This window comes from Myotis daubentonii, chromosome 2, assembly GCF_963259705.1.
Source record: "Myotis daubentonii chromosome 2, mMyoDau2.1, whole genome shotgun sequence".
NCBI classification, from domain to species: Eukaryota; Metazoa; Chordata; class Mammalia; order Chiroptera; family Vespertilionidae; genus Myotis; species Myotis daubentonii.
In genome coordinates, this window is record NC_081841.1 from 31,702,335 (window position 1) to 31,727,419 (window position 25,085).

The 25,085-nt window shown below is 37.5% G+C and overlaps 1 protein-coding gene across 1 annotated transcript in view; it reads left to right on the plus strand.

Moving 5' to 3' along the window:
• The window catches only part of PDE3A (phosphodiesterase 3A), a 250,823-nt gene that overhangs the window by 196,220 nt on the left and 29,518 nt on the right, over positions 1-25,085 (plus strand). Inside the window, exons 3-7 of the mRNA XM_059682336.1 lie at positions 9,474-9,731; positions 12,112-12,266; positions 13,267-13,391; positions 20,366-20,585; positions 24,236-24,321. Coding sequence (XP_059538319.1) covers positions 9,474-9,731; positions 12,112-12,266; positions 13,267-13,391; positions 20,366-20,585; positions 24,236-24,321 — 844 coding nt within the window. The remainder of the gene's footprint in view (positions 1-9,473; positions 9,732-12,111; positions 12,267-13,266; positions 13,392-20,365; positions 20,586-24,235; positions 24,322-25,085) is intronic.

A 25,085-nucleotide genomic window follows, 5' to 3' on the forward strand; every position in this document is an offset into this window, starting at 1 on the left:
CTGCCCTTCTAGTTCATTCATGCTGCAAGTATCCTAGTTTCACATATTTATTGTTGTGACAGCCTTGTTCAAATCTGACTTCCATGCTACACCTAACCTTCCTCAAGTACTGTACACTGTTCAATTACATCATTTTCCTTCTCAGACAACTTCATCACTCAATTACCAAATGATAGAATTAGAAAAAATCTGTCTTTCATTCATTGGCATCTAAATCTGGCCTGATATTTCCTTTTCAACCTTATTTTCTACTAATAGAAAGCAGAAACTTTCCATGCCTGAGTGACTAGTCTACCCATGGAATCTACATTCATTTTTCTCATGCAGACATCCCGACCCACTCTGACTTCATGCTTCTTCATGCTTTTCCGCTCTGTCCCTCACATGCTCTGCGCCTGCTTGTCCACCTCACCAGGGTCTCCAATCCCCATGTCCAATTTCCTTTCTTTCCTATCTGGCAGACCCCTCCTGTTTTCACTTCTTTGCCTTTTCATGCGTAATTTTATGACAGTCACTCTCTTGTATCTCTAATCTCAACATTGTCTACATCACTCTCTTAACAATGGACTCATGACTAATTTATAGGATAAATAGAAGTCAACATCTAAGAACTCCAACTTCTCACCTGCATCTCTATGTTCTTCCTTCTCTCTGTTATCATGGGAAAGGCATCCCCCATTGTGAAAAGTATCCACCGTTTACTTTCTTCTCTTGGACCTTGATCTATTGAGCACCCCATGGGCTTTATTGCATTTTAGATACCCCACACTAGTGGGATGCCCCTTTAACATTTAGGCTTGCTCACTTGCTCACCAGATCTTTAGAGCATGTCTTACCTCTAGGTACTGACATATCTCTATCTTCCATTTTATAGCCAGTTTTCACCAAATAGTTGTCTCTGTTGTCTCCATTGTCATGTCTTCCTGTCACTGCTCTGTTTATTGCAGTGTGACTTCCAGCCTCAATACTTCACTGACACTGCGCTCTCCAATGTTACCAGTGACCTTCTAGATACTAAACTAATAGATATTTTCAGAATTTATTAATTTCTCAAATTCATTCGTCACTGCTGGTGACTCATCCCACCTGGACAAAAGCATTTCCATGGCCCATTCGATCATACACTCAGAGTTTTCAATTGTCCCTTTTCATTTTTCTTTGCGAGTTTCTCTTCCACCTGTCCCTTAAAGGTTGGTATTGATTATGGCTCTGCCCTCAGCACAATATCTTTTTTCTTTATACATGTCCATGGTAGTGTGTTTTTGAAATGGTCATATCTGTGTCATTCATACCCAAAGGTGTATTTCCAGTCCAGATGTTGCTCCTGATATTCATCTTGAATCACCCCATGAGTGTCACATATCTACTAAAAGTTGAATATCTCAACATCCACACCAAATCTTATTCCTTCCCCTTTGATTCCCTAACTTAGAGGCAGCCTGACTCCTTCCTACACTCATATCGATAATGTCACTACCTGCAGAGGGTTCTTGTTGCCTTGAGTCATTCATTAAAGCTCTTGATTTTGGCTCATGTTCCTCTCATGATACATTCCCTCCAGCCTCTCAAGATACATCCTTTTCTTTGTTGTTGTTGTTGTTGTTGTTTGTTTTATTTAGATACTAGTGGCCTGGTGCACGGATTCGTGCACATTGAAAGGAAATTAATTAGAAGAAATATCTTAATATTCCTATTCACCCTTTCTCTATAACAGAAGTGTCAACCAAATTCACAATTGATAATGACAGATTGAAACACATGCATGCAATTGGTGCCAGCGAGAGCTTTATATGTATCACGCATGCACGAGTCAACATTTATTTTTAAATTGCCAGTGCACGTCATATGTACTGGACAGTTAGACAGATGGACAGCCACTTAGCCTTTTATATATAGAGATAATTGACATATAACATTATAGTTTCCAATGTGCAACATTCAGTGTTTGTGTATATTGAGAAATGATCAGCACAGTAAGTCTAATTGCTATTCATCACCATACATACACATTTTTTATGATAAAAACTTTTAAGATTTATTCTCTTACCATTTCAAATATGCAATACAGCATTATTACCTATTATCATTATTCTGTACTCAGACCTATCCTCTTCTACCTGAAGTACAAATTACTTCAGTTGAACTTTGTCCTCAAAGGCCATTCTCTCTCTACCTCCACTCTTTTAGGATTTTCTCTTTTCCCAAAAATATTCATTCATTATACACTAATTCTCTGCTTACTCTTTTCATATATGTACCAAATTATAGAAACATGTGTAATGTTGCTTTCTTTTACCAGTATTATTACTTCTCCTTGGCAGTTTCACTATTTTCTGAATAGTACTTATTCTAGAATCAGTTTCTTAAATATAATTTTTACTCATGATTTCAATATTGCAGTAACTATTCTCAATTTTTTTTAATATATTTTATTGATTTTTTACAGAGAGGAAGGGAGAGAGATAGTTAGAAACATCGATGAGAGAGAAACATCGATCAGCTGCCTCCTGCACATCTCCTACTGGGGATATGCCCGAAACCCAGGTACATGCCCTTGACCGGAATCGAACCTGGGACCTTTCAGTCCGCAGGCCGACGCTCTATCCACTGAGCCAAACCGGTTTCGACTATTCTCAATATTTTTAATTGTTTTTATTGATTAAGTTATTACATATGTGTCCTTATCCCCCTCAATATCTTTTTTAATTTTAAGTTTAATATTAGAACATAAAATTGTGCTAGAAGGTTAAAATGTTTTAGGGTGGTTTCTAGAAAATTCAGTTATTTGTTTTAAGGAAATATCTTGGACACTATAATTTTTCTTTTTACTTTTCTTTAAGGTGAAGAACTGGAGAGAGGAAAATTACTTATCTTTGGAGGTTGGGAGTATAGTTCTTATAAGTTCACTAATTTCAATATCACTGAGTGTCTAAAAAAAGTACCAGATCCTAAGCAAGGCACTGGGAGTAAACTGGTGAATGAAAATTAGCATTGCCTTTGTCCTCCTTCCACTCTCAGCCTCAGAGAGGAAGACAAACCTTCATCCAATGACCAAACACCAGAAGTTGAACTGAAAACTGTCACAAGTTCTATGACAGAGAGGTTCTACGAATACATCGGAGAACTGGTCGGAGATGCAAGGTCTCTCTGAAGTTACAGCTCCCATGGTTTTTCATTTGTGTTGTTGTTGATGCTTTCAGTATATGGAGCACAGAATGCCCCAACAGAATTCACATGGAGACCAGATTGGCTGCTATTGCGGCAGGCCAGAGATCTCCCAGATCAGCAGTAGTAGATGCAAATAAGTAGCATAGATAAGTGCCCCCTGATCACAGGGGAGGAAAGTTCTAGTGATAAATGACACAACGTGGGTAAAACCAATGCCACTGAAGGCTCACAAGACCATTGTGTTAGAATGCACATTTTAAAGATGTTTGTTTTATGGATATTTTAATCACAATAGTAGGTAATTACATGTGGAAAATAATTTAAATCAAGTTGTGCAATGAAAGAGGTCGTGTTTACAATGTGTATCTTATAAAAATTGAGAAAGGTGACGGCACTGAAATGTTGTCTTAGAGGAATTATTGCTAATGTGATCCTAGTTTCACTTAAACAGTGATCTCTAGAGACAGTCTAGAGACACAATTTAAACACTTTTATTACTTTCTACCAATAGTCTTATGTAAATTATTCTTTTTTTAGGTGTTTTTTTTTTCTGTGAAAAGAATCTAAACTCTGAGAAAGCAGCACTCATTCAAAAAGATGTTCAGACAATTAAGAGTTCTTTACAAAGGCAGAATACTGCCATCTGTTGTTCACTGAAATTGGTTTTAGACTAAGCAAATATAAACCTCAAGTTCAACAGTAATTCTGAAAATTTAACAAACAAAAGACCATCAAAATTCATCAACTTGTGAGTTCATACTTATTTTAGAGGTTCTCAATTTTCCTGTAATGTTTACCAACTTGTACTCAATCAGAAAATCCAATTCCTTCCACCAACAGAAATAATAATGCTTTATATTTGCATAGCAATTTGTACTAAACCAAGCCTCTCCACCTTCATTTGCATGCACACCCCTGTGAACAGTTTATTACCTAAACTCCTCATAGCTTTGCCATCTCTTCTTTCTAAACAGAGATAACCAGTTTGGACATCAATGCAGCTGATATCTTCTTGGGGATATGGGTGTTTACTAAAGTACACAATTTAATAAGTATGTCTTATTTCTTAAATAATAAGACAGTATTCTGTGATAATAATTATTTTTTAAGCTATAGGATGAAATTGCTAGTGTCTGGAAGGTATTTAGGACACAACAGAGGGACAGTTTTAATCATTTTTATCTTATTGGCAGATAGACTATAGGGAGATAAAGAAAGACACAAGGCCATGTACAACATCCCATTTGGTGATATGGAATGTTCTTTGAACATCAAAAGAGAGGGAAGTGAAGAATTCTGGTAACTGCTGGAGTTTGTTGTGTCTCACATCTCAAATGGGGCCAGCAGCGGTGTTGGTGGAAAGTGGTTGGATGAAGGGCCTGATATGTTTTTCTCCTACTGTACATACATATTATCTTAAGGAGAAAATCCAAATGTAAACTCATATTCTCTGCCAGAAAATTAAAATAAGCAAACATCTGCTTCCTTAAGGATGGCATCTAGCCAAGGTTCAGCCTACAATGAGTTACTGCAAAATTTTCACATGATTTCATTTTTTAAAAATTTCCCAACCAACTTCAAGTCTAAAATTATAAATGGGTCCGATGAAAGTATAAACACATATGCCATTTTGCTGGCTCTGGGGTCAGAACCAGTAATACACCAAAGATCATTTATTGAATCCTGCTCTTCTTCTAAATCCATTAAAGACCAAGATAGTACTCTTCCTAATGTCATAGACAGCCTCCCAGAGAAAGATTTGGAGGGTGCGGGGTGGTGGCAAACTACTTTAGACATGTATGGGGAGACAGCTCCCGAAAACCCAGCAGGCATCTTTTCCCAGCATTGAGGACCAAAGTTGGGTAAGAAAAGTCCCAGTGACTCTCTCCCTTTATGTGTCATCTCTTACACTGTTTATTCCTCTCTTACGTATCCCAATTCCCTTTTCACCCTGAGAATGTTCTTCCCATGCTGTTTGCCTCCCGGGGTGCTTCCCAGGATGACTAAAAAGAAAAAAAAAAAACAAAGACAAAAAACCACTTCCAACAATGGAGTTAAGATGTCTGCTTTTAGAATTCCTTTCACATACTGTTTTATAAATCATACCAGTGCAATCAACCATATTAACTGAAAGCAGGACTTTTGTACAATTACTACATTTAATCTCGGAAGTATTAGCGAGTATAATCTTTATGCCTTTGTTTACCTAGAATAAGAAGTGAAAGTATTGGGGATTTTGTTTTTGTTGTTTTATGTTGTGGTTGTTGGTAGTGAAATCATATCTCTATGCTGCCTTCATTTATAAACTACTGGCCCAGTACAAGTAAGAGACAAACATGCAAGCACAGTATGCATCTCTTTGTACACACAGTTTTTTCAATGCAATAATAATGATAATAATAATAATGGTGACTATAATTATTTATCAAACATATACTATGGGCCAAGCACTCTTCTGAGTTCTACGTGTGCCTGATCTCATTTAATCGTCAATAATACTACACAGCAGGTATTATGATTATTAGCCCCCTTTTAGAGAAACAAGAATATAGATGAATTTTCTAAAATCCCAAATTTCAAATGTGAAATATGAACACAGGAAGATCCTGTGCTCTGAAAAGTCCATGTACTACCTCATAAAATAAAAATTTGATATTGATGAATGAATAAAAATTTCACTCTGATATCCTAGTTCTTTATCATTTGGCTCTCCAGCTTCTCACCTATACAACCTTCTAAATTATGTACATGATGAAAATATGCACTCGTGTCTTTTTGCATCCCAAGTGCTAATTCATATACCATTCAAGACCAGTAGTTGGTCTGTTACTGTAAGAAATTTTTAAAGCAGAGAGTTATAAAAATGACATATATTTTCTGTACCTCTAGAGAGGTATTTTATATGTAAATCTGCTGGCTTTCACGCAGTTTTTGATGGAGAACCAAGACTTTCTCTTCGACTATGTGTCCACTATATTGAATTTGCAGTTGTCTTTCTTACATCCACCACACCTACATTTCATTGTCTACAACTGTCAGTGCTAGGTGTGTTTTTTATCATGGAAATGACTTGGGCACTTGGAAGCATTCTGAGTTGAAAATCTTTCAGGTACATTATCATTTTCTTTTTGAATTTTACAGTTGCATCTCCCCTACTTAATTTAACAGAAATCAATGTTAAAGCCAAGAAAATCAGTTATTTTTGGTTTGATATATAAAACTGCATTTTCCTCCACTGTTTATCAGACTTAAATTCCAGATTTTCTATTTAAAGGTGGCAATCCAAATTTGGTCACTATTTAAACAGTGTCTGGGGAAATTATACTTGCATTTTCTTAAATGTTAAATATAAATATTTCTATTATAAGGAGAGCCTACGAAGTAGAATGTTTTTTATTGCTTGGTTACTTTTTCTTTAAACGAAAAGATTTGTTTGATCTGCTCCATAAAAAGACTCAACTGTGGTTTTATGCTTAGTATAGTTCATTACTGCACTCAAAGATGATTTCAGGCGGTTAGCTTAAGACTTTCCTTTAAAGTAACTTTCGTATAAACTTTACCTTGAGTATTTGTTATCACTTTTTAAGATTTCATAAGTTAAATGAAATATTTCTGAGTATTACTTGGTATACTTAGAAATTTAGTGGTACCATTGAAAGTTGAATAGGTGTGGGACTGCCCTCTGTGAGAGTCATTCCATTGTATGTGACTCTATACATCATGTGAGAAAACTCTGCCATCCACCAAAGCCCCTCTCCCCTAAAATCCCTGCATGGTGACCCCCTAGACATGCCTGCATCTTTGTTATTTGCCTGCTGTTTATTGAAATAGTGTCCAGTCTGTCTTCCAGGCTTTCAGCATTTTATGTGTGGTTAGTCTTGGCGATTCCTTGGCAGATGGATCTGATTGTTGGTTTAAGATTTCATGCTTCATTGAAGCCTCTGGCTATTTGAGTCAAAAAGTGGTGATAATGTCTTATGTGCGATACAACTTTTTACTGTTATACCAATAAGCCAATAAAGCAAAGACCTGACTTACTAATAGCGGGAAGAGTTTCAATGGTAAAAGTATTCACTTTGGTTTCTTAGCCAATTCCAATATGGTTAAATACTTCTTACTGGCCTGAATAATGCTTTTTTTTTTTTTTTTCACTTAAAGAATTTTGCTTTCACAAAGGCTTTAGCACAAGTGTTATTGAAATATGTAATGTGCTTATTTTCTAAATTTTTATGTTAACACTGACTGACTTATGAGGATAGTTCTGTTTCTATTTTAGCTTGAAATTTTTAATGTTTTGAGTATATAAGAAGTACATCTATTGCTTTAAAAATATATAAAATTGAAGAATTATGAAAACACTGTTCTCTCACCAATAATTTATTTTAAAAATTATAATTCTAACTATCAGTAAAAAAAAATAATAATTCTAACTATCAGTGAAAATGCTCTACTTTTTTCAGATTTGTAAGTTTTAAATATTGAGAACATTTTGAGAAAACCTCTCTAAATATTAAATATTAGAGCATAAACTCTTAGTTTCCATGTCAGAAAGTCTACAAATATATGTCCTGGAAACAAAGTTTGACTTAAATTTTCAATTTTTTAGAGAAGGTGTGCAACTTGTTAGTTCAACTTTATTAAAATGACATGGGTAGGACTAAATATTACTCTTTCAGAAGATCATACTGAGTTTTTCAGAAACATAATAATTAGAGATCCATTTGAAAATTTATGTTTCTACAAGAGAATATTAACCTAGTTCACTGTCATTTCTTGTGGACATTTTGGAAGTTAACAATATAGACACATAAATGAAATGTACATAATTATACATTCTAAAGCTGTTTCCATTACACTAAATTTTTATACTGGTTTATAATATATATTTAGGCCTACACACAGATAAAAACATGGCCCAGTCCTATATAATGAAAGGCTAATATGCAACTTGAACAGCAGAATGACCAGTCGCTATGATGTGCACTGACCACCAGGGAGCAGACGCTCAATGAAGGAGCTGCCCCCTGGTGGTCAGTGCACTCTCACAGGGGAAGCGCTGCTCAGCCAGAAGCCGGGCTTATGGCTGGCGGCTGGCGCATACAGCAGCAGTGGCAGGAGCCTCTCCTGCCTCTGCAGCCTCTCCCGCCTCTGCAGCAGCACTAAAAATGTCCGACTGGGGAGCAGGCCTAAGCTGTCAGTCAGACATCTCCTGAGGGTTCCTGGACTGCGAGAGGGTGCAGGCTGGGCTGAGGGACCCACCCCCCAACCCCCGAGTGCATGAATTACATGCACTGGGCCTCTAGTGATTAAATAAGACGTTAAATACAGGTATGTATACATAAGAACTTAAGATGAAAAGGCTCGGTATTTACTCCAGTGTACTAACTAGCTCAACACTTAAGCTGAAGCATGAGAGTACTTGTGTTTGAAGCCCAGCATTTCTAAGTTCCAGCTATCTGATTCTGATTTTGCCAAGTTATTTTTTACTAATAAAAATGAAGGTAATGCCTGGCTGGTGTGGCTCAGTAGTTGAGCATCAACCCATGCACCAGGAGGTCATGGTTCAATTCCTGGTCAGGGAACATCCCTTTTTTCTTCCTATGGACCCTCTCCATCCCCCCCTCCCCCCCCCACACACACACACACAGGCCTTCACTATACTAATGTCTCTCAGTCTGATAGGCAGTTTGGCAAAACATGATAAATGTGTTGCAGAATTCCAGAACTAAAATGTCTATTCTTACCAACCACCAGAAGAGGGACAATTTGTGAATTTGAACACAAATTGAGTTGCTTTTTGTGCTTATCTCTAATAGTAGTTGAATAGGTACCACAAACTAGACTAAAATATTATATTTTAATAAAACTAAAGTTTTGTCTTTTCAGAAAGAAATTACTAAAATTAAAATCATATAGTATATTAACAATGTTATTTCCAAAATGAAATTTCTAGATAATATACATTAAAATGTCGAGCTCTTCATAAGGAATAAGGAATATGAAGTTTTCTCAGGTCCTCTGAAATGGTGTGCCTTTTAAAAATTAATATTTATGTGTTTAACCTCTTTAAATATATCCCCTCCTTCCCAAATTTTAGCATTATAAAAAGTGTGCCATGAACACAAACATGGCGGAAGCCGTGGCAAATTTTGGCAAAGTTTGAAACAGAAACGTGTTTTGAATGTTACTCTCCCGTAGCCCCAAGGAGTCAATTCGGTCCATTTGGCAAACAAGCCCAATTGCATTCTCTGTGCCTTCAGATGCAGACCTTGCTTATCTGACTGTTCCTTTGTTTGGTGTCTCAGTCTTCAGGAACCAGTATCACTGTGGACATTGCCGTGATGGGCGAGGCTCACGGCCTCATTACCGACCTCCTGGCAGACCCTTCTCTGCCCCCCAATGTGTGCACATCCTTGCGGGCCGTGAGCAACCTGCTCAGCACCCAGCTCACCTTCCAGGCCATTCACAAGCCCCGAGTGAATCCTGTCGTTTCCTTCAGTGAAAACTATACCTGTTCTGATTCTGAAGAAAGCTCCGAAAAGGACAAGCTGGCTATTCCCAAGGTAGGTGGGAATGACACACCCCTGGAAAGCCTAAACGTTTTCTTTCTTTCCTCTAGGTCTCTCTCTTGTCACTCTGAACCCATATGCTAATTTAAATCAGCGTCTGTGAAATGTCTTGATCATGGTGACCAGAGTAATGAAAGTTTAACGTGAAGACTTCTGTCCTTATACTTGATTGCTTTCTGTAAATTAAATTTTTACCAGTTTATGTTATCTTTTTTTATTCAGACTTTCTATATGCCAGGCCCTGTTGAGTGGGATAAGGTCATGGCAGAGCAACAACAACAACAAGTCCCTGGTCCCATTCTAGTGTGGCTTCTGTGTAAAATCTACTGCCTCTGAAACACACAGTTTCTTTGCTCTTTGCATTCTTAGTATGGTATCCTTCATTGTACCCTGATAGCCTTCCCAAACCCAGTAAGATTTGAACTCAGAACGTTTTAGTTGATTTGGGATTATTTAAAGTAAAAAATGGTCTTCATCTTTTGTATAATTTTTTTTCTTTTGACACGTAAGATATACTAAGAATTTTATACAAGTAAGCTATAGGGAATAAGTCCTAAACTTGGTTTACACCTCACATTAGTTGAGAACAAGCCGTATTAAAGACTAAACATAATAAATAAGTCGGAACTGAAGTGGTCCCTGGTACGTCCTGCACCGTTATCTATTTGGGAAACCAGCAGCCATTCTCTTGAACTGGTGATCAATCAGTAGTAACATGCAAGCTCTTGCTGTTGTGTCTCTTGGCTCAGGAATGTGTTCTTTATACAACTTTGTCAATTAGCTGTTACATAGTTTCCTTCCAACATCTACTTCTCTGAGAAAGGTATGGCTCAGCATGACATGGAACAGAATGAGATTAACTGATTCCTTTGGCTCTCAAAATAGATTATCAAGTCAGTGACAGATTTATAGGCAACAATCCTGGTGTTTACAGTGCATGACCTTTTGTCTTGCTATTGAATTACCTTCTTAGATGCAAATTAAGATCTTTAAGAGGCATGGAGAACTACTTAGAATCAGAGGTATATACTTCACTTCTCAGAAATTTCTCAATCCTCAGGAGAGCAGATTGCATCTTTATAAACTGTGCTTCCATGAGTGGTCTATTGACCAATGGTTTGAGCTCCTACCTATTGTAACAGTTGCTGCCGTTGTAGCAGAATATCTCCACTTTTTAAGGTGAAGGCCCTCTTTACCAGGCTGGTGCTCATCCTGGTGAGCTCAGAATCTTGCCTCAGTGCTGATGATGCCACATACCCCACTTAGGATATGAAAGGAGGAGAAATAATAAAGAGAAAGTTGCAGCCCTAACCGGTTTGGCTCAGTGGATAGAGCATCGGCCTACAGACTGAGGGGTCCCAGGTTCGATTCTGGTCAAGGGCATGTACCTTGGTTACGGGCACATCCCCGGTGGGGGTTGTGTGGGAGGCAGCTGATCGATGTTTCTCTCTCATCGATGTTTCTGGCTCTCTGTCCCTCTCCCTTCCTCTCTGTAAAAAATCAATAAAATATATTTTTTTTTTTAAAAGAAAGAGAAAGTTGCAGGTCAACCAGCAAAGTCTCCTACTAGGAGGAATTGGTACCGATGATGTTACCCATAGGCCTGAGGTCTAAGTGACGTTAACCACAAAGTGGTGGTGCATTTTATGTTATACTCTTACTCTTTTTATTTAAATATATTTTTTATTGATTTTAGAGAGGAAGGAAGAGGGAGAGAGAGAGAGAGAGAAATATCAATGATGAAAGAGAATCATTGATTGGCTGCCTCCTGCACGCTCCCCACTGGGGATTGAGCCTGCAACCCAGATATGTGCCCTTGACCGGAATTGAACCTGGGACCTTTCAGTTTGCAGGCCGATGGTCTATCCACTGAGCCAAACCTGCTAGGGCCACTCTTTTACTCTTATGTCCTGTCATTTGTGCGTCAAGAAATTAAAAGTAAATTAATAAACACTTTGGTGTAGAGACTGTTGTGCAAGATGATTATCAATTAATTCATGCCCCAAACAAGTGACTTTTGAGGGAAATCGTTTGCTCATAATAACTAAAATGACCTGTGTGTATAGGTATATAAATTCTGTTGAACTTATAAAACAATAAAATTACCTCAAAAGTAGTTGACTGTCATTCCAATAATCCTATATTTGTGTAATCATTGAAGTGAATGTTCCAAATGTTATTTTATTGTATTCATTTGTTCTGACCACAGTCTTTTATTGCATATCTGAGTACCCACATTTTAGACAGGTGATAGTCAACCAATATAGGTTAATAAATTTGCTTCCAAGTAAAAGCCATTTTCTCCCATTATATGACATTGAGGTTGGTGATAGAAAATATGCTTGGCAATAAAATCGACTCTCCTTCTTCCTAGCGCCTGAGAAGGAGCTTGCCCCCCGGTTTGTTGAGACGAGTTTCGTCGACTTGGACAACCACCACCTCAGCCACAGGTCTACCCACTTTGGAGCCGGCCCCAGTACGGCGGGATCGCAGCGCCAGCATCAAACTGCATGAAGCACCTTTACCAAGGTTAGCAATGCTCCTATTCGTTTCGCATCTCTTAGAGAAGTTACTTGCCAAACAGGAATTGTAAATTACAGGGGAAGGGTGGTCCAACCAATTAGAGTTGGTTGGAGGCCAGCTTTGGAAATGAAAAAAGTGTAGGCATGGTTTAAATGCAGAGCAGCACAGGGATTAGCATCAGATAATTAGGCTTACATTGTGTTTTGAGCAATGCATGCAGATTAAGTTTTGGTTTGGAACATCTCCAAAATATAGATCCCTTTAATTACATCTCTATGTAACATTCTCTATTCTACCGATAGATTACTAATTCCAGATTTATTTACAATAATAACCTAGACAAACCAAGGCTATCCTGCAGAAAGCATTCCCTAAATGAAGCTCACTGTCTGTTACCTTTCATCTAGCAAATAGCATCAGTGTGTTTGGCAGCAGGTTCATCATTCACATGTTTACAAGGAGATTTTGATCATCATCCTTTTTTTTCCCAGGGTGTCACCAGGGAAAAAAAAAATGTAGGCTAAATCCCTGTAGCTGACCTTTTCCTTCCCAAGGAAATATTGCAAAAATATTATTTTTGAATGATTTTACAAGCATTTAATTTTTTAATTTAGATATACCAAGAATGATAAATAATAAAGAACACAATTCATGTAAGTCCCTCTGCATCTTAACTAGTAAATTTGCCAAGTTGTTAGGAAACCTATGAGGGACATGATTCTATAAGTAGAAAGAGGTGTTTGATTCCTGTTAATTGGATAAGTAGGAAAGTTATCTTTGCACTTTTGTTAATCCATATGCTTGATGAGTGACTTCTAAATCCACACAGCAGAGATTGAGCTTAGTTGTCCTATTTTGTCATTTGGACAAGGTGATCCTATCACTGAACCTGGACCATGACTCAGATGGCAAGTCGAATATGGAAATGATGGTTGGGTTTTGGCAAGTTCTGCCCCAATGGTTGATGAACAACTTACTTATTTTTCTTTATGCTCTGTCTTTATAGTGCTGGTAGTTCTGATTCTTGGAATAACCCTGCGATGATGACCCTCACCAAAAGCAGATCCTTCAGCTCGTCCTATGCCGTTTCTGCAGCTAACTATGTAAAGACTAAAAAGCCAAGTCGCCCAGGTAAGTGACTTGCTGGGAGAAGAGTTCCTATTCACTGAGCGTGCAGTCACCGAGAGAACTAAGCCTTAAGTACTTAAATAAGATTCAGAGGATGCTCTGCACATGGGTATATTTGGTTTGACTCTTCTAAAAAGAAAAAAACCTCAATAACCAACTAATTACCTAAATTTCCACTTTATATGATGAAACTGATGCTTTCAAGGTTGCTGTACCAGATATTTTACCTTGAGCATATTGGATGAATAGGAAATCACTCTCACCAATAATTTGGATAATAATGAGGATAATTTCCAGAAGCATCATCTTATAATATATCAGAGCTAATGTACTTATGAAATTTCAATTTTATTCTTAGTGGCTATTAAAAGAAACTTATTTTTCAGAAACATGATATTTATAGGAGCTTGAAGAAATGCTTTATTTACTATACATATTATAATTTTTCAAAGAAATTCTTACTTATGTCACTCACCACCCCCTTCTCACTGGGCTGTTACAACATTCAAACTTTGCCTGCCTTGATAGCCCCAAACTCCAATTTTTGTGTCATCAGCCTCATGACATTGCTAATAGCTCTGCTGGCTTGTTTTCCTAATTGCTGCATCCTGCTGCCTGGGTTTTCAGCCTTTTTGCTCTATGCTAATTGTTAGTAAATAATGCTCTGAAAGGAAGAACCGTTCATGGGGTTTTAGTCACACTGCTAAAGATCTCTTCTTTCTAGAAACCTAGTCCTCCACATTAGTTGTCTCACCTTGATAGGTTTTTTCTTTTAAATTCAGCATTTCTATTGGTTGTCAAAGCAACAGGAATTTACTACAAACTACAGAATCATAGCCAGAAGCAGAAGTTCTCAAAATGACAATGTTTTTATGAGAGTTAGAGAAGTAGTACTCACATCCCACTGATATTTCAAGAGACCAACTTGAAATAAACTCTTAAGTATAAGAAACACAAATTAAGGAAGCATTTCTGTTGTCTGTTTTTACATCTAGAAAAAAAAATTAGTGATTTCTTTCCCTTTGATCATCCCCTTTTTATTGGCGACTGTTTCTTGAAACCATTTAAACACCAACGTTGCTTAAATCTCTACTGTTTGGTGTTAGAAAGACACTTTCTCCAGCAAATATACTTTTATTGGAATTGCATCACTGAATTGCATCACAGTAAAGGTTATTTGGTTTTCCAAAAACTAATCAGGTCCTCTCGGCTCTTTGAAAATGTTCATTAAATCTTAGAGGTCACATGACCTGAGAAATAGACTGGAGCTTTCACCTAGGCCAGGAACAGGCAAGGTGGGAAGATACTTAAATTGGGTTGCCCTGAGGGCAGATACAGATGAGCTCAGTGTTGTGGAGACTCAGGTGGGACTCCAGCAAGGTGAAGGAACTGGATGTGAGCATTTCACATTGAACCTGAGACTTTTAAAGGGTACTAAAGTGATCATAGGTCAGGAGGACCCCTAGGCTCCCTATAAAAATATGTGCAAATAATTTTTGAAGGAAAGCATCACCAGGTAAGGGCCATATGATTTCAACATATCAAATTCATACAAATCAGAACTTGCAACCAAGATCACTAAGCACACAAGAAATATGAGTTAGAGAAAAAGGAAAGAAAAATAACTTTACAGATCTCGAAAAGGGTGGAGATATTTAAATGCTAAAAATTTTCATTTAATTTTAAAATATTAAAAGAAAAATACAAGGTTATAAAAATAACAGCAATGGGAGAAGATATCATTGAAGGTCATCTAAACATAACTTTTAAAAATATAAGCAAGGTAATAAGATATGTTAAGTGACGTAATATAGTATTCAAGGGAAAATTAACAAACGGGGAGTCAGAAAATGTGCATAAGGTATCTCTATCCTGATTACTTTGGAGAGGACTTTGCATTGTGGCATCTCTAGACTGCTATCACAGCAGAGCTAAATGTTTATAAAATAGCCTATATATTAAGCATGCTTGATTCAACTAAAATTCCTGCGAGTCTGCCAAAAGGGGGAAAAAAATCCATCAAGAATCAGAGACCTGAAATTCAGTTACAGTTCTCCCTGATCAGATAGGTCCTTCTGCTTTGAAACCCTTGTTTGCTTTTAATGATGGTATTGGGTTGATTGAGCTAATGAGGTGTGTTATGTTTGATATAACTGTCTGTGATGCCGGCTGCTTTTAACTAAACTATGTGGAAAGGGGCCTGGTAAAGTCCCTTTATGTGGCAAAGAATGTAAGGAAATATATAGAATCAAAGTGTGAATAGAGTCTAAGGAGGAAAATACCAACTAATAGGCAAAAGAGGTTGGAGAATGCAAGCAAAAAGTAGAAAATAGAACCACTGAAAAATAAGTGAGCTGTTTTTAGAGGGGACTAATGAAATCTATGCTTTGCACAAATCATTTCAACAGTGTGTCCTCTAGCTTGATCAGTCAGCATTGATTTAAATAGTTGAAACACAACCATTTATTTACAGTTACTATTATAAAATAAATGGGTGAAATCACATGAGTCTTGATTAAAGCATAAAATAGGAGATTGAAATATGACTTGCATTTTCAATCTTGCTTTTCTATTTATGAGTCACTGACAATGTAGAGCTGCCATTATGCCAGTAATGGGCCTTTAGAATTCCTCTGATTTCATACTTAGTGAGCTTGTAGTAGTCCCTTCACAGATTCTTATAATTCTTATAAAATTCTTATAATATTATTTTATAAGAATTAGATCTTATAAAGATTAGATTTTATAAGATCTTTCTGTAATCATTAAAGTAAGCTAGACTGAGTTTTCCCTTATAGAAAATATGAAATGAGAGATAACTTAAATTATGACTTTGTGATTTTATTTTTTCATTCTCTATAGTTTAGATACATGTTCTGTTTTGGAAAACTATTAGGATTGTCCATTTGCCTGTGGGCAGGGAAAAGAGGCGTGTATTTATCAGACATGCTGGTTCCTTTCTTGTTCAATTAAAATTAAGCTGAGAGAGTTTTACAGCACAAAACAGATGGATTCACTTAAATGATTTCCTTCCAGTATTGTTTATCATCTCCCTTTGATTGCCCAAAGTTCCTTGTGTCTTGACACACATTTTTTCATGCTCTTGGGAGCAAGAAATTACAGACTGAATTACTCAAAGGACCTGGCATTTTAGAATTTTTTAAAGTTGTATCTTAAGTTTTTTTTTATTTTTTAATGTTTCAACTATTTCACATTAGACTAGCTTCAGTTACTCAAGGATTTGTAGTTCATGAGCTAATACGTCTCTTTTCTGGAGTCTCTTAAAATTACTGAAATATAAATGAAGATAAGCATATTTGAATGAATACATATTTATCTGAATCCCTTCACTAGGTTGTGTGTATAAATGTGTGAGTGTGCAACATAAAGGTGGGTGAGATTTCAAATGTTACAAAGTTCACTAACGTTACACCCGATTACACATAAACTACCTTAAAAAACAATCTGTTCTTGAAAACTTTAAAAAAAAAAGGGTCTTTCTCCCATTTCCCTGGAGTATCCAGTTTCTGTGTCTGATATAATTTCATTTGTAGTCTTTCCTTTCTAAAAAGGTTATTTGGTTTTTATCTGCACTTATATCTTTCTATCTACTTGAAAACTAATATGTAAACATGGGCCCATTTCCTATAGCATTCTCTTTCTGCTTTTAAAACTTTAAGTAAACTAAGATAATGCACACTGTGAGAAATAGGAGTTCGGTTTGGGGAACAAAGGAATTTATATGTTTATACCTTATCTTCTCACCTACAGAATAAAAATATCCCTGCTTTTCAGGGCTGTTGCCAAGACTCTTGCTTGTTAGCTGTATTCAAAATACATAGACTCTCAGCTCTGCAGAAGCGAAGTGCTTCTCCTCTGTTTCAAGGTTTATTTTAAATTTCTTCCCAGGCAGTAAATGTGGAGTCTTAAGGTCTGCTTATTTTTTTTTTTTAAGTTTAGTTAATCCATGAGTTCTAAGAACTCTAATCGTTGAGTGGATTTTTAAGAGAGAATTTCATTTCTCTGAGAACATCAGCTGGCATCTACTAAAAATTAGCAATGAAAAAAAATCACTCTTCTCGTAAATGACCTTCAGAGAGCACGCTGTGTCAAAACAGAAATGTGCAATGTTTCCACGGGCTTTGTAAAAAAGTGGCAGAAACTTGTCAAAAAACTCACAACTACCTAGCAAAATAATGAAGGAAATGTCTCAGGCAATGCCTATCAGGAGTCTCTTTTTTTTTAAGACCACAATTAAGCCCTTGCCTTGGCCCGCAGCTCTGTACCATCTTACCCAGCAACCTCTCTGGTCACATTCCCTGCCCCTCTTCTTCCTCCTTGCTAAGCTGAAGCCACACTGATCCTCTGGTAGGTCCCTCTTTCTAGAACATGCTTCCCCAGGTGCTTGTCTAAATAGACATTTAGATCTCTGTTGAAATTTTACACTGAGAGCATTTCTGTCCTCTGTCCTCTACCCCCGCATTATTTTTCTTTCTATTACTTAAAACTGCCTGACTTTCTTTTCTTCCTTTTCCTCCTATACCTCTTCCTTTTTTTTTCTTAACCTTCTTTTTCCTTACTTCCCCTTTTCTCCCTCCTCCTCTTCTTCTAAGTCCTTTTCTTCTTCTAATTCTTTTTTAATTTTTGTTTCCCCACAACAGAGTGGACGCTCCATAAGAATAGAGCATTTTGTGTTCACTACTGCCTCCTTAGCCCCTGGAACAGGGCACACAGTCATTCCTTATCAGCGGTTCTCAACCTGTGGGTCGCGACCCCTTTGGGGGTCGAACGACCCCTTCACAGGGGTCTCCTAAGACCATCGGAAAACACATATATAATCACATATTGTTTTTGTGATTAATCACTATGCTTTAATTATGTTCAATTTGTAACAATGAAATTGGGGGTCACCACAACATGAGGAACTGTATTAAAGGGTCACAGCATTAGGAAAATTGAAAACCACTGCGACAAATCATTGAGCTAATTTGTAACCTTTATAATATGTCACACCCCCATCCAGCTCCTTAATGCTTATACTGCTTTTTTCTAATATATCTGGTGACTCAGTCAGCTGTAATCTAACAAATAGTCTAAATTAAACTAGTCCTTTTCAGCCTTTTTTTTAAAAAAAAACAGAGCACACATATACGTATGTGTAATAATGTGAATACGATGTTATATAGCAGGGGGAAAGTGAGAAGGGATTTAGAGCTTGTTGAACATTTTATTTCCTGCATTTGCTAAAATTATAATAATTATAATTAGATTTTAATATAATTTACAATATAAATCTAATATTAGAGATAATATTAAACACTAATTTTCTTCTGGGGCCTCCAAATAAAGTCTTTTTTTAAAAAATTCACAGCCATTAATACTTCACAGGTATCTGTAACACACTTGCTGCACCCAATGATAGGCTGGTTGAGAAACTGAGATAAATATGTAGTGAACTTCATTTTCTTATGGCTTAAGAGATGATGTGATCTGAGGGTTGTCAATATCTCTGCTAAAATAGCTAAGCCTTTTCACTGAAAGTGGAAATCAAAATTAAAACCATAAAGCTTGTCATTGTACAGAGCAATACAAGTGCTGCCTGGTAGGCAATGCATTCTCCCATGGGCATCCTCTGCCAGAGTGGCTAAGAAGCCACCTTTTACAAGAATAACTGTCCCCACTCCATATTCTCCTGTTGACTAGCACTGTGACCCTGGGAAAGTTATGTTACCTCTCTGGGCCTATGAGGTTTCAGTTAGGCATAAAGGCCAGGGTTCTCTTGATCAGGAATCAACAATAGAAATATTGAGAAAAGGGCTAGGAGGCGTTGCAGGCCTCCACACTGAATCAAAGGAAGAGTATGATAGTAAAACAAAAGAAATAACAAAACAAAAAAACTTAATTACCAAAGCCCTTCAGCAAGCTTCATATTCCTTCCAGTGGGCCAAGAAAACTGTGAACTGTGGGTGTGACAAACAAAACATTTGGGAGAACTAAACATGGGAAGCCGACTAGCCAGCTGCCAGTTCCCCACACATATTATGATGTGAGAGCTGCTGGCTGTACATTTCCCTGGAGTGGTGAGGAATCGGAAACAACTTTTCATGATTTCATTTCATTTGCTGTACAGTAGATTGTTCAGCATCAGTAAACAGGTGGTTGTTCAGAAGCTATTTCTCTCTTTTCTTCAGTTTTAACATGGGTTGCTTTCCCTACATGAGAGAGGAAATTCAAAAGACATCGCCCCTGAACTCAAACATTGGAAATCTAACTCAGTGTTCTGTAAAATCCTCACAACCGAGAGTAAACAGTTTGCCACAAACACCCACACTTAAAGTTTAAACTTCAGGCCTATTGTGTGATCGGAAAGGGGGCATATTACATTTTTAAATGTCTTCTTCAGAAATTACTCTGATCAAAGTAATTTCACACCCAAACTAGTCATTTTGCTGAAAACACCCATGGGTAATAAAGTTAAATGCCTCTGATGAATGTATCTTCTTTATTTACATATTTTAAGCATTGTATGCCTGCCAAACCCTGCTCCAGACATGTTAATATTTAAAATAATTCCCGATCTTCTTGCTGCTAAAAACTTCACAGCAGAAGAGAAGGCAAACATATGAGAAAATGTTAACCATTAACATCATTTTAGAATGACAAGAAGAAACAAAAATAATATTCTTCTGTCCTGAAGTTACTCCAGGCCACCAAGGCTTTCACTGGATTTGCCAACATTGCCACCAATTGTCTTCACAATGATTCATTCCTTTCATCTCATGCTGTGAAGATACCCCCGCTGTCCATACACCCCGTCCACCCCGTCTCCAGCTGGTGGCATGCAGGGGAGGCCTGACCGGGCCCGAGTACTCCTGGGGCCTTTAGTGCGTTCAAAGGAGTCCAAGGTGAAGTTTAAGAGTAGCAGGTTTGAATTCCAAAGACATGTCTTGTGACTTAATGATTTCTTTTCTTCTCAGGTGCCCTCGCTAAAATTTCACCTCTTTCATCGCCCTGTTCCTCACCTCTCCAAGGGACTCCAGCCAGCAGTCCTGTCAGCAAAATTCCTACAGTTCAGTTTCTAGAATCTGCCGACACAACTGCCAAACCGGGCCTAGGTTCGCACAGGGCCTTAACTTACACTCAGAGTGCCCCTGACCTGTCTCCTCAGATACTGACGCCACCTGTCATATGTAGCGGGTAAGAATTGTACGTTGTTAGCTGGAGTTTAATAAGGAAACCAGTACTACTTCTCCTCTTAGGAACACTCACCGGCAGTCCACATAGCTATGTGTATGTTTGCCAGAGTAGTTGATAAGGAAGTATAGGATAATGTGATCTGTGTTGAATAAGGTATAATAGAAACTTAACTTTTCAGTGGTTTTCTACTAGTAGAAAGTTTAGAGTCCATATGGGCCATACAACTAATCTTGAGAGATGCAATAATTAGTTGTATATTTTGTCTGCTTACTGATAGAACATACATAAAGCATATGTTTTTAAAAACCATGTCAGGTAATTAAATATAGTTTGATATTATGTTGGAATTTTTTTTTTTTTTTACTTCTTCAGGGAGGGTTTTATACTGATTTTTAAAGGCATTTTATGTTAAGTTTGCAATTCCTATTTTAACACTTTAAAAATGTGCAAATAACACAGGGCTCTTAGAATGCAAAGCAATTGCTTGTGCTGATCTACCATGTTGAAATAGACTTGCAAAGTGTTGTCTTTTCCTAGAGGGTTAGAAAATAAGGGCCTCGCATGGCAAGAGTAATTATTTTGCCAACATTGTCCCTAAGACAGAAATACTGCCTCTTACGGATTAGCTTCATCTTCAGAAATAGCTTCATCTTGAACCATTGAGCTTAAAGCTTTACAATATTTCTTTCAGTCAAAAAGAGTTGAATGTTTTTAAACTAAGTATAATCACAGGAGTGTCTTGAATAACATGCTACTTTTCTAAGGTTCATGAGTATAACCGTTCGAATAAATTAGTTACATGTTGGTCTTCTAATGTCACATGTTTCACAGACCCAGATTTGATCAATATTTTCAGTTTTGAGCTTCACAAATTTCATATTCAGATCCTTTGTTTATAAACTCTATATTAAATGAATGTTGTTTATAACCTTTATTTTTATTTCCTTTCTCTTTATAAATATTTTTATAGGGAAAAAACATTTTTTGTTTGTTTGTTTGGCCACGGCCAGAATAAAAAGTGGTTCTACTGACCAAAAGTTATTCAACTGCCTTCTCTATGTCAGCTTTTTATTTATTTTTTTAAATATATTTTATTGATTTTTTACAGAGAGGAAGGGAGAGAGGGAGAGGGATAGAGAGTTAGAAACATCGATGAGAGAGAAACATCGATGAGAGAGAAACATCGATCAGCTGCCTCCTGCACACCCCCCACTGGGGATATGCCCGCAACCAAGGTACATGCCCTTGACTGGAATCGAACCTGGGACCCTTTAGTTCCTAGGCTGACGCTCTATCCACTGAGCCAAACCGGTTAGGGCTATGACAGCTTTTTAAATAAAATAATTTCTGTAGGATACTAATCCCATCTTTTCCCGCTACGAAAAAAAAAAAAAAAAAAAAAAAAAAAGGCATGCTCTGTGGTAAAACATACATATTCCCCTTGTAGTGATTCACAACATTCATGACTTTATCAAAAGCTCTGAGACATCCTGCAAAAGGAAAACCTCTTGATTTTTGTTTCATCTAGATGTCTGTTTATTTAACCACAGAACCAATTTCATTAGGTTAACACCCAATAATTGCCCACGGAGCTAGTGTTTGGGGGAGCACCCTTCAGAAACATTTTGGGGGTATGCATCCTAAGCCAAGAAGAAGCCCAGTGGAATATCAGCATCAAGGACATCTGCTGTGGCCTCCAGATTCGTGAGGTATAAGTCGCCTAAAGAAGGGAGGGAGAGAGGTGGCCAGGAAAGATCTGCCGCTCACATAGCTTTTCTCATCCCAGTCTATTTATTGTATTCCTAGCAGGAAGAATGTAATGGGCTTTTTATAAAAAAAGCTTTTGGAGAAAAACAAGGCAATTTCACTGCCTACTTGTTCAGTAATGTTTATAAATCCAGTAGTGTGTGTTTTATGTGTTTGGGCTTCATAAATCTATAATTCAAACCATGTTTTATTATTGCCTTCAAGGCAGCCACCCATGTAGGCCCAGGGAGCTCCAGAAACACACGACTAATTATTGTGGTTTCCCCTGCTGAACTCGAAGGGTTTGGCGTTGCTTCCCAGCCTCTTGGCTGCTGTAATGTCTATGCAACAAGCTGTTTTTTTGGCATAAAAGGTAGTATGTTTGAACTACTAATTTAAATGTTCCTTTTAAGTATTATCTTGCAATGAAAAATTTAAAACTAATAAACGCTGCTTCTACTAAGTTTCATTGGACAATGTAAGCACATCATTGGCATCTACTTTCTCTTTCCTTTGGCCCTGTCATTTTCTTTTGATTCCCTAATGGGATTTCATAATTTGAAATATTTTGAGTGCGATGTTTTTCCACTTACCTTCAAGGCTCAAAAAGTAAATTAAGTTAGGATGAAAAGACTATCTAACTAGAAAGTGTTTATCTGTACCACGCATATAAGCACAATGGGCGGGGGGGGGGTGGTGATGAGATATTAATTATATTAAATTATAAACTATCACTCACTTCTTTTATTTTTAGAGTGAATCTGTGGTTAAATAACAAACAGAAGCCCTCTGAGACCCTTTGTAATATTAGGCAAAAGGAAGGAACTCAGAAGCAAATACAGAATTAAAACCTAACCCTGAAGTCTCTAAACAAGATGAGTGAAAGGGGAAATTTGCCAGGACATTTGTGAGGTTATTTTTTAATTTATAATACAGTCAAAATGGTTGAGAAAGCAAAAGTATCCTATATCCTCCAACCTCCACAGTTTAAGGTACCACCTCTCAGATATCTTCTTTTTCTCAGTTACCCACAATGTACTTCCTTGGTTTGTTTTTCTCAACTTGAATCCTATGCTGTTATTTTACAATCAACCTTCATCATTTCCTAAGGGCCTTAACAGGTAATTGATCCAACTGCAAAAAAAAAAAAAAAAATTGGAGGCAAAAAAAAATTCATATATTATTTTATTTCCGCACATACAATCTTTTCTTAAAGGGCTCTTTGGACATAAAATGTCTTCAGCCATAAAAATAAATCCAATAGTGAGGTTTTTACATAGGCCCAGAGGGATTCTATTAGGGGAGATATTTTTGACCAAATACACATTGACATCTCCAAAACCATTACTATAAGGAGGTAGCAGGCTATGCCAGGATTCTCTGAATTATATAACAACATTTTGCTGGTAGTTTCACTTCCAATATGGTCTAGACCAGGGGTGGGCAAACTTTTTGACTCTAGGGCCACAATGGGTTCTTAAACTGGACTCAGAAGAAGGAGCTGCGGCCGTGTTTCCCGACGTTGCCATGTTAACACTGCTGCTGGTGAAGGAGCGGAGGGGAGAGCAAGAGAACCCTCCGCTCCTTCTGCTCCGCAGGCCGGATAGAACAGCCGAATGGGCCGGATCCGGCCCATCGGCCATAGTTTGCCCATGGCTGGTCTAGACTATGGAAAGGGATGAGAGTCAAATGAAGCTTCTGATCCTTTGTATTGATCATGTTCTCACAAGAAAGAAAATATATTGCATATCAGCATCCATGTATAAAACCAAATGACTTTCCCCCTTAAACAAGTAGAAGGTAGAAATATTTGATTATTGCTATTTATCAATGTAGATAGATGGTGTATGCCTGTGATTTTTCTGAAAAGAGGATATACTTACAGCTGTTCCAATATTTTTCAGCTGTGGCAGGCCATTTTCCCAAGGCAATCCTGCTGACGGGCCCCTGGAGAGCAGTGGTACAGCCATTCGGACACCAAGCAGAACAGGTAATTCTTTATTTGCATTCTCTTCCTCAAAAAGGAAATTGCTTTACTTTCTTCTGATCACAAATGAAATGTTCCTGATATTTAGATGAGAAATTTTAAAAGACAATGAAAGAAATCAAAATCATCCATAATTTGACTGCCTAGAGCAGTGGTTCTCAACCTTCCTAATGCCGCAACCTTTTAATATAGTTCCTCAAGTTGTGGTGACCCCCAATTTCATTGTTACAAATTGAACATAATTAAAGCATAGTGATTAATCACAAAAATAATATCTACACTAATAAAAGACAAACATGCAAATTGACCATACCTTCACTACTCCTTAAGCCATGCCCACCAACCAATCAGAGCAACTATATGCAAATTAACCCAACCAAGATGGTGGCTGGCAGCCACGGAGCTGGAGCAAGAAGGAGGCTTGGTTGCCCCAATGATGGAGGAAGCCAAGCTTCCCGCTTGCCGCTGAGGGCTCTGAGCTCCACTCAAAGCAATAAAGTTTCAATTATAGAAGGTAAATAAACCCCAGATACCTGCTTTCAGCCAGCCGTGGCCACGGAGCTGGAGCGAGCAGGAGGCTTCCCTCCCGCCCATCCTGGCCAGCTCTGAGCTCCTCTCAAGACTACAAAGTTTCAATTAAATAAATCAAAGTTTAAATAAATCCCAGAATAAAAATAAAAAATAAAAAAAGGAGAGGCTGGGAGCTTCCATCGCCAGGGGGCTTAGCCAGCCTGAAAATGGCCCTCAGCCCCTCACCCAGACTGGCC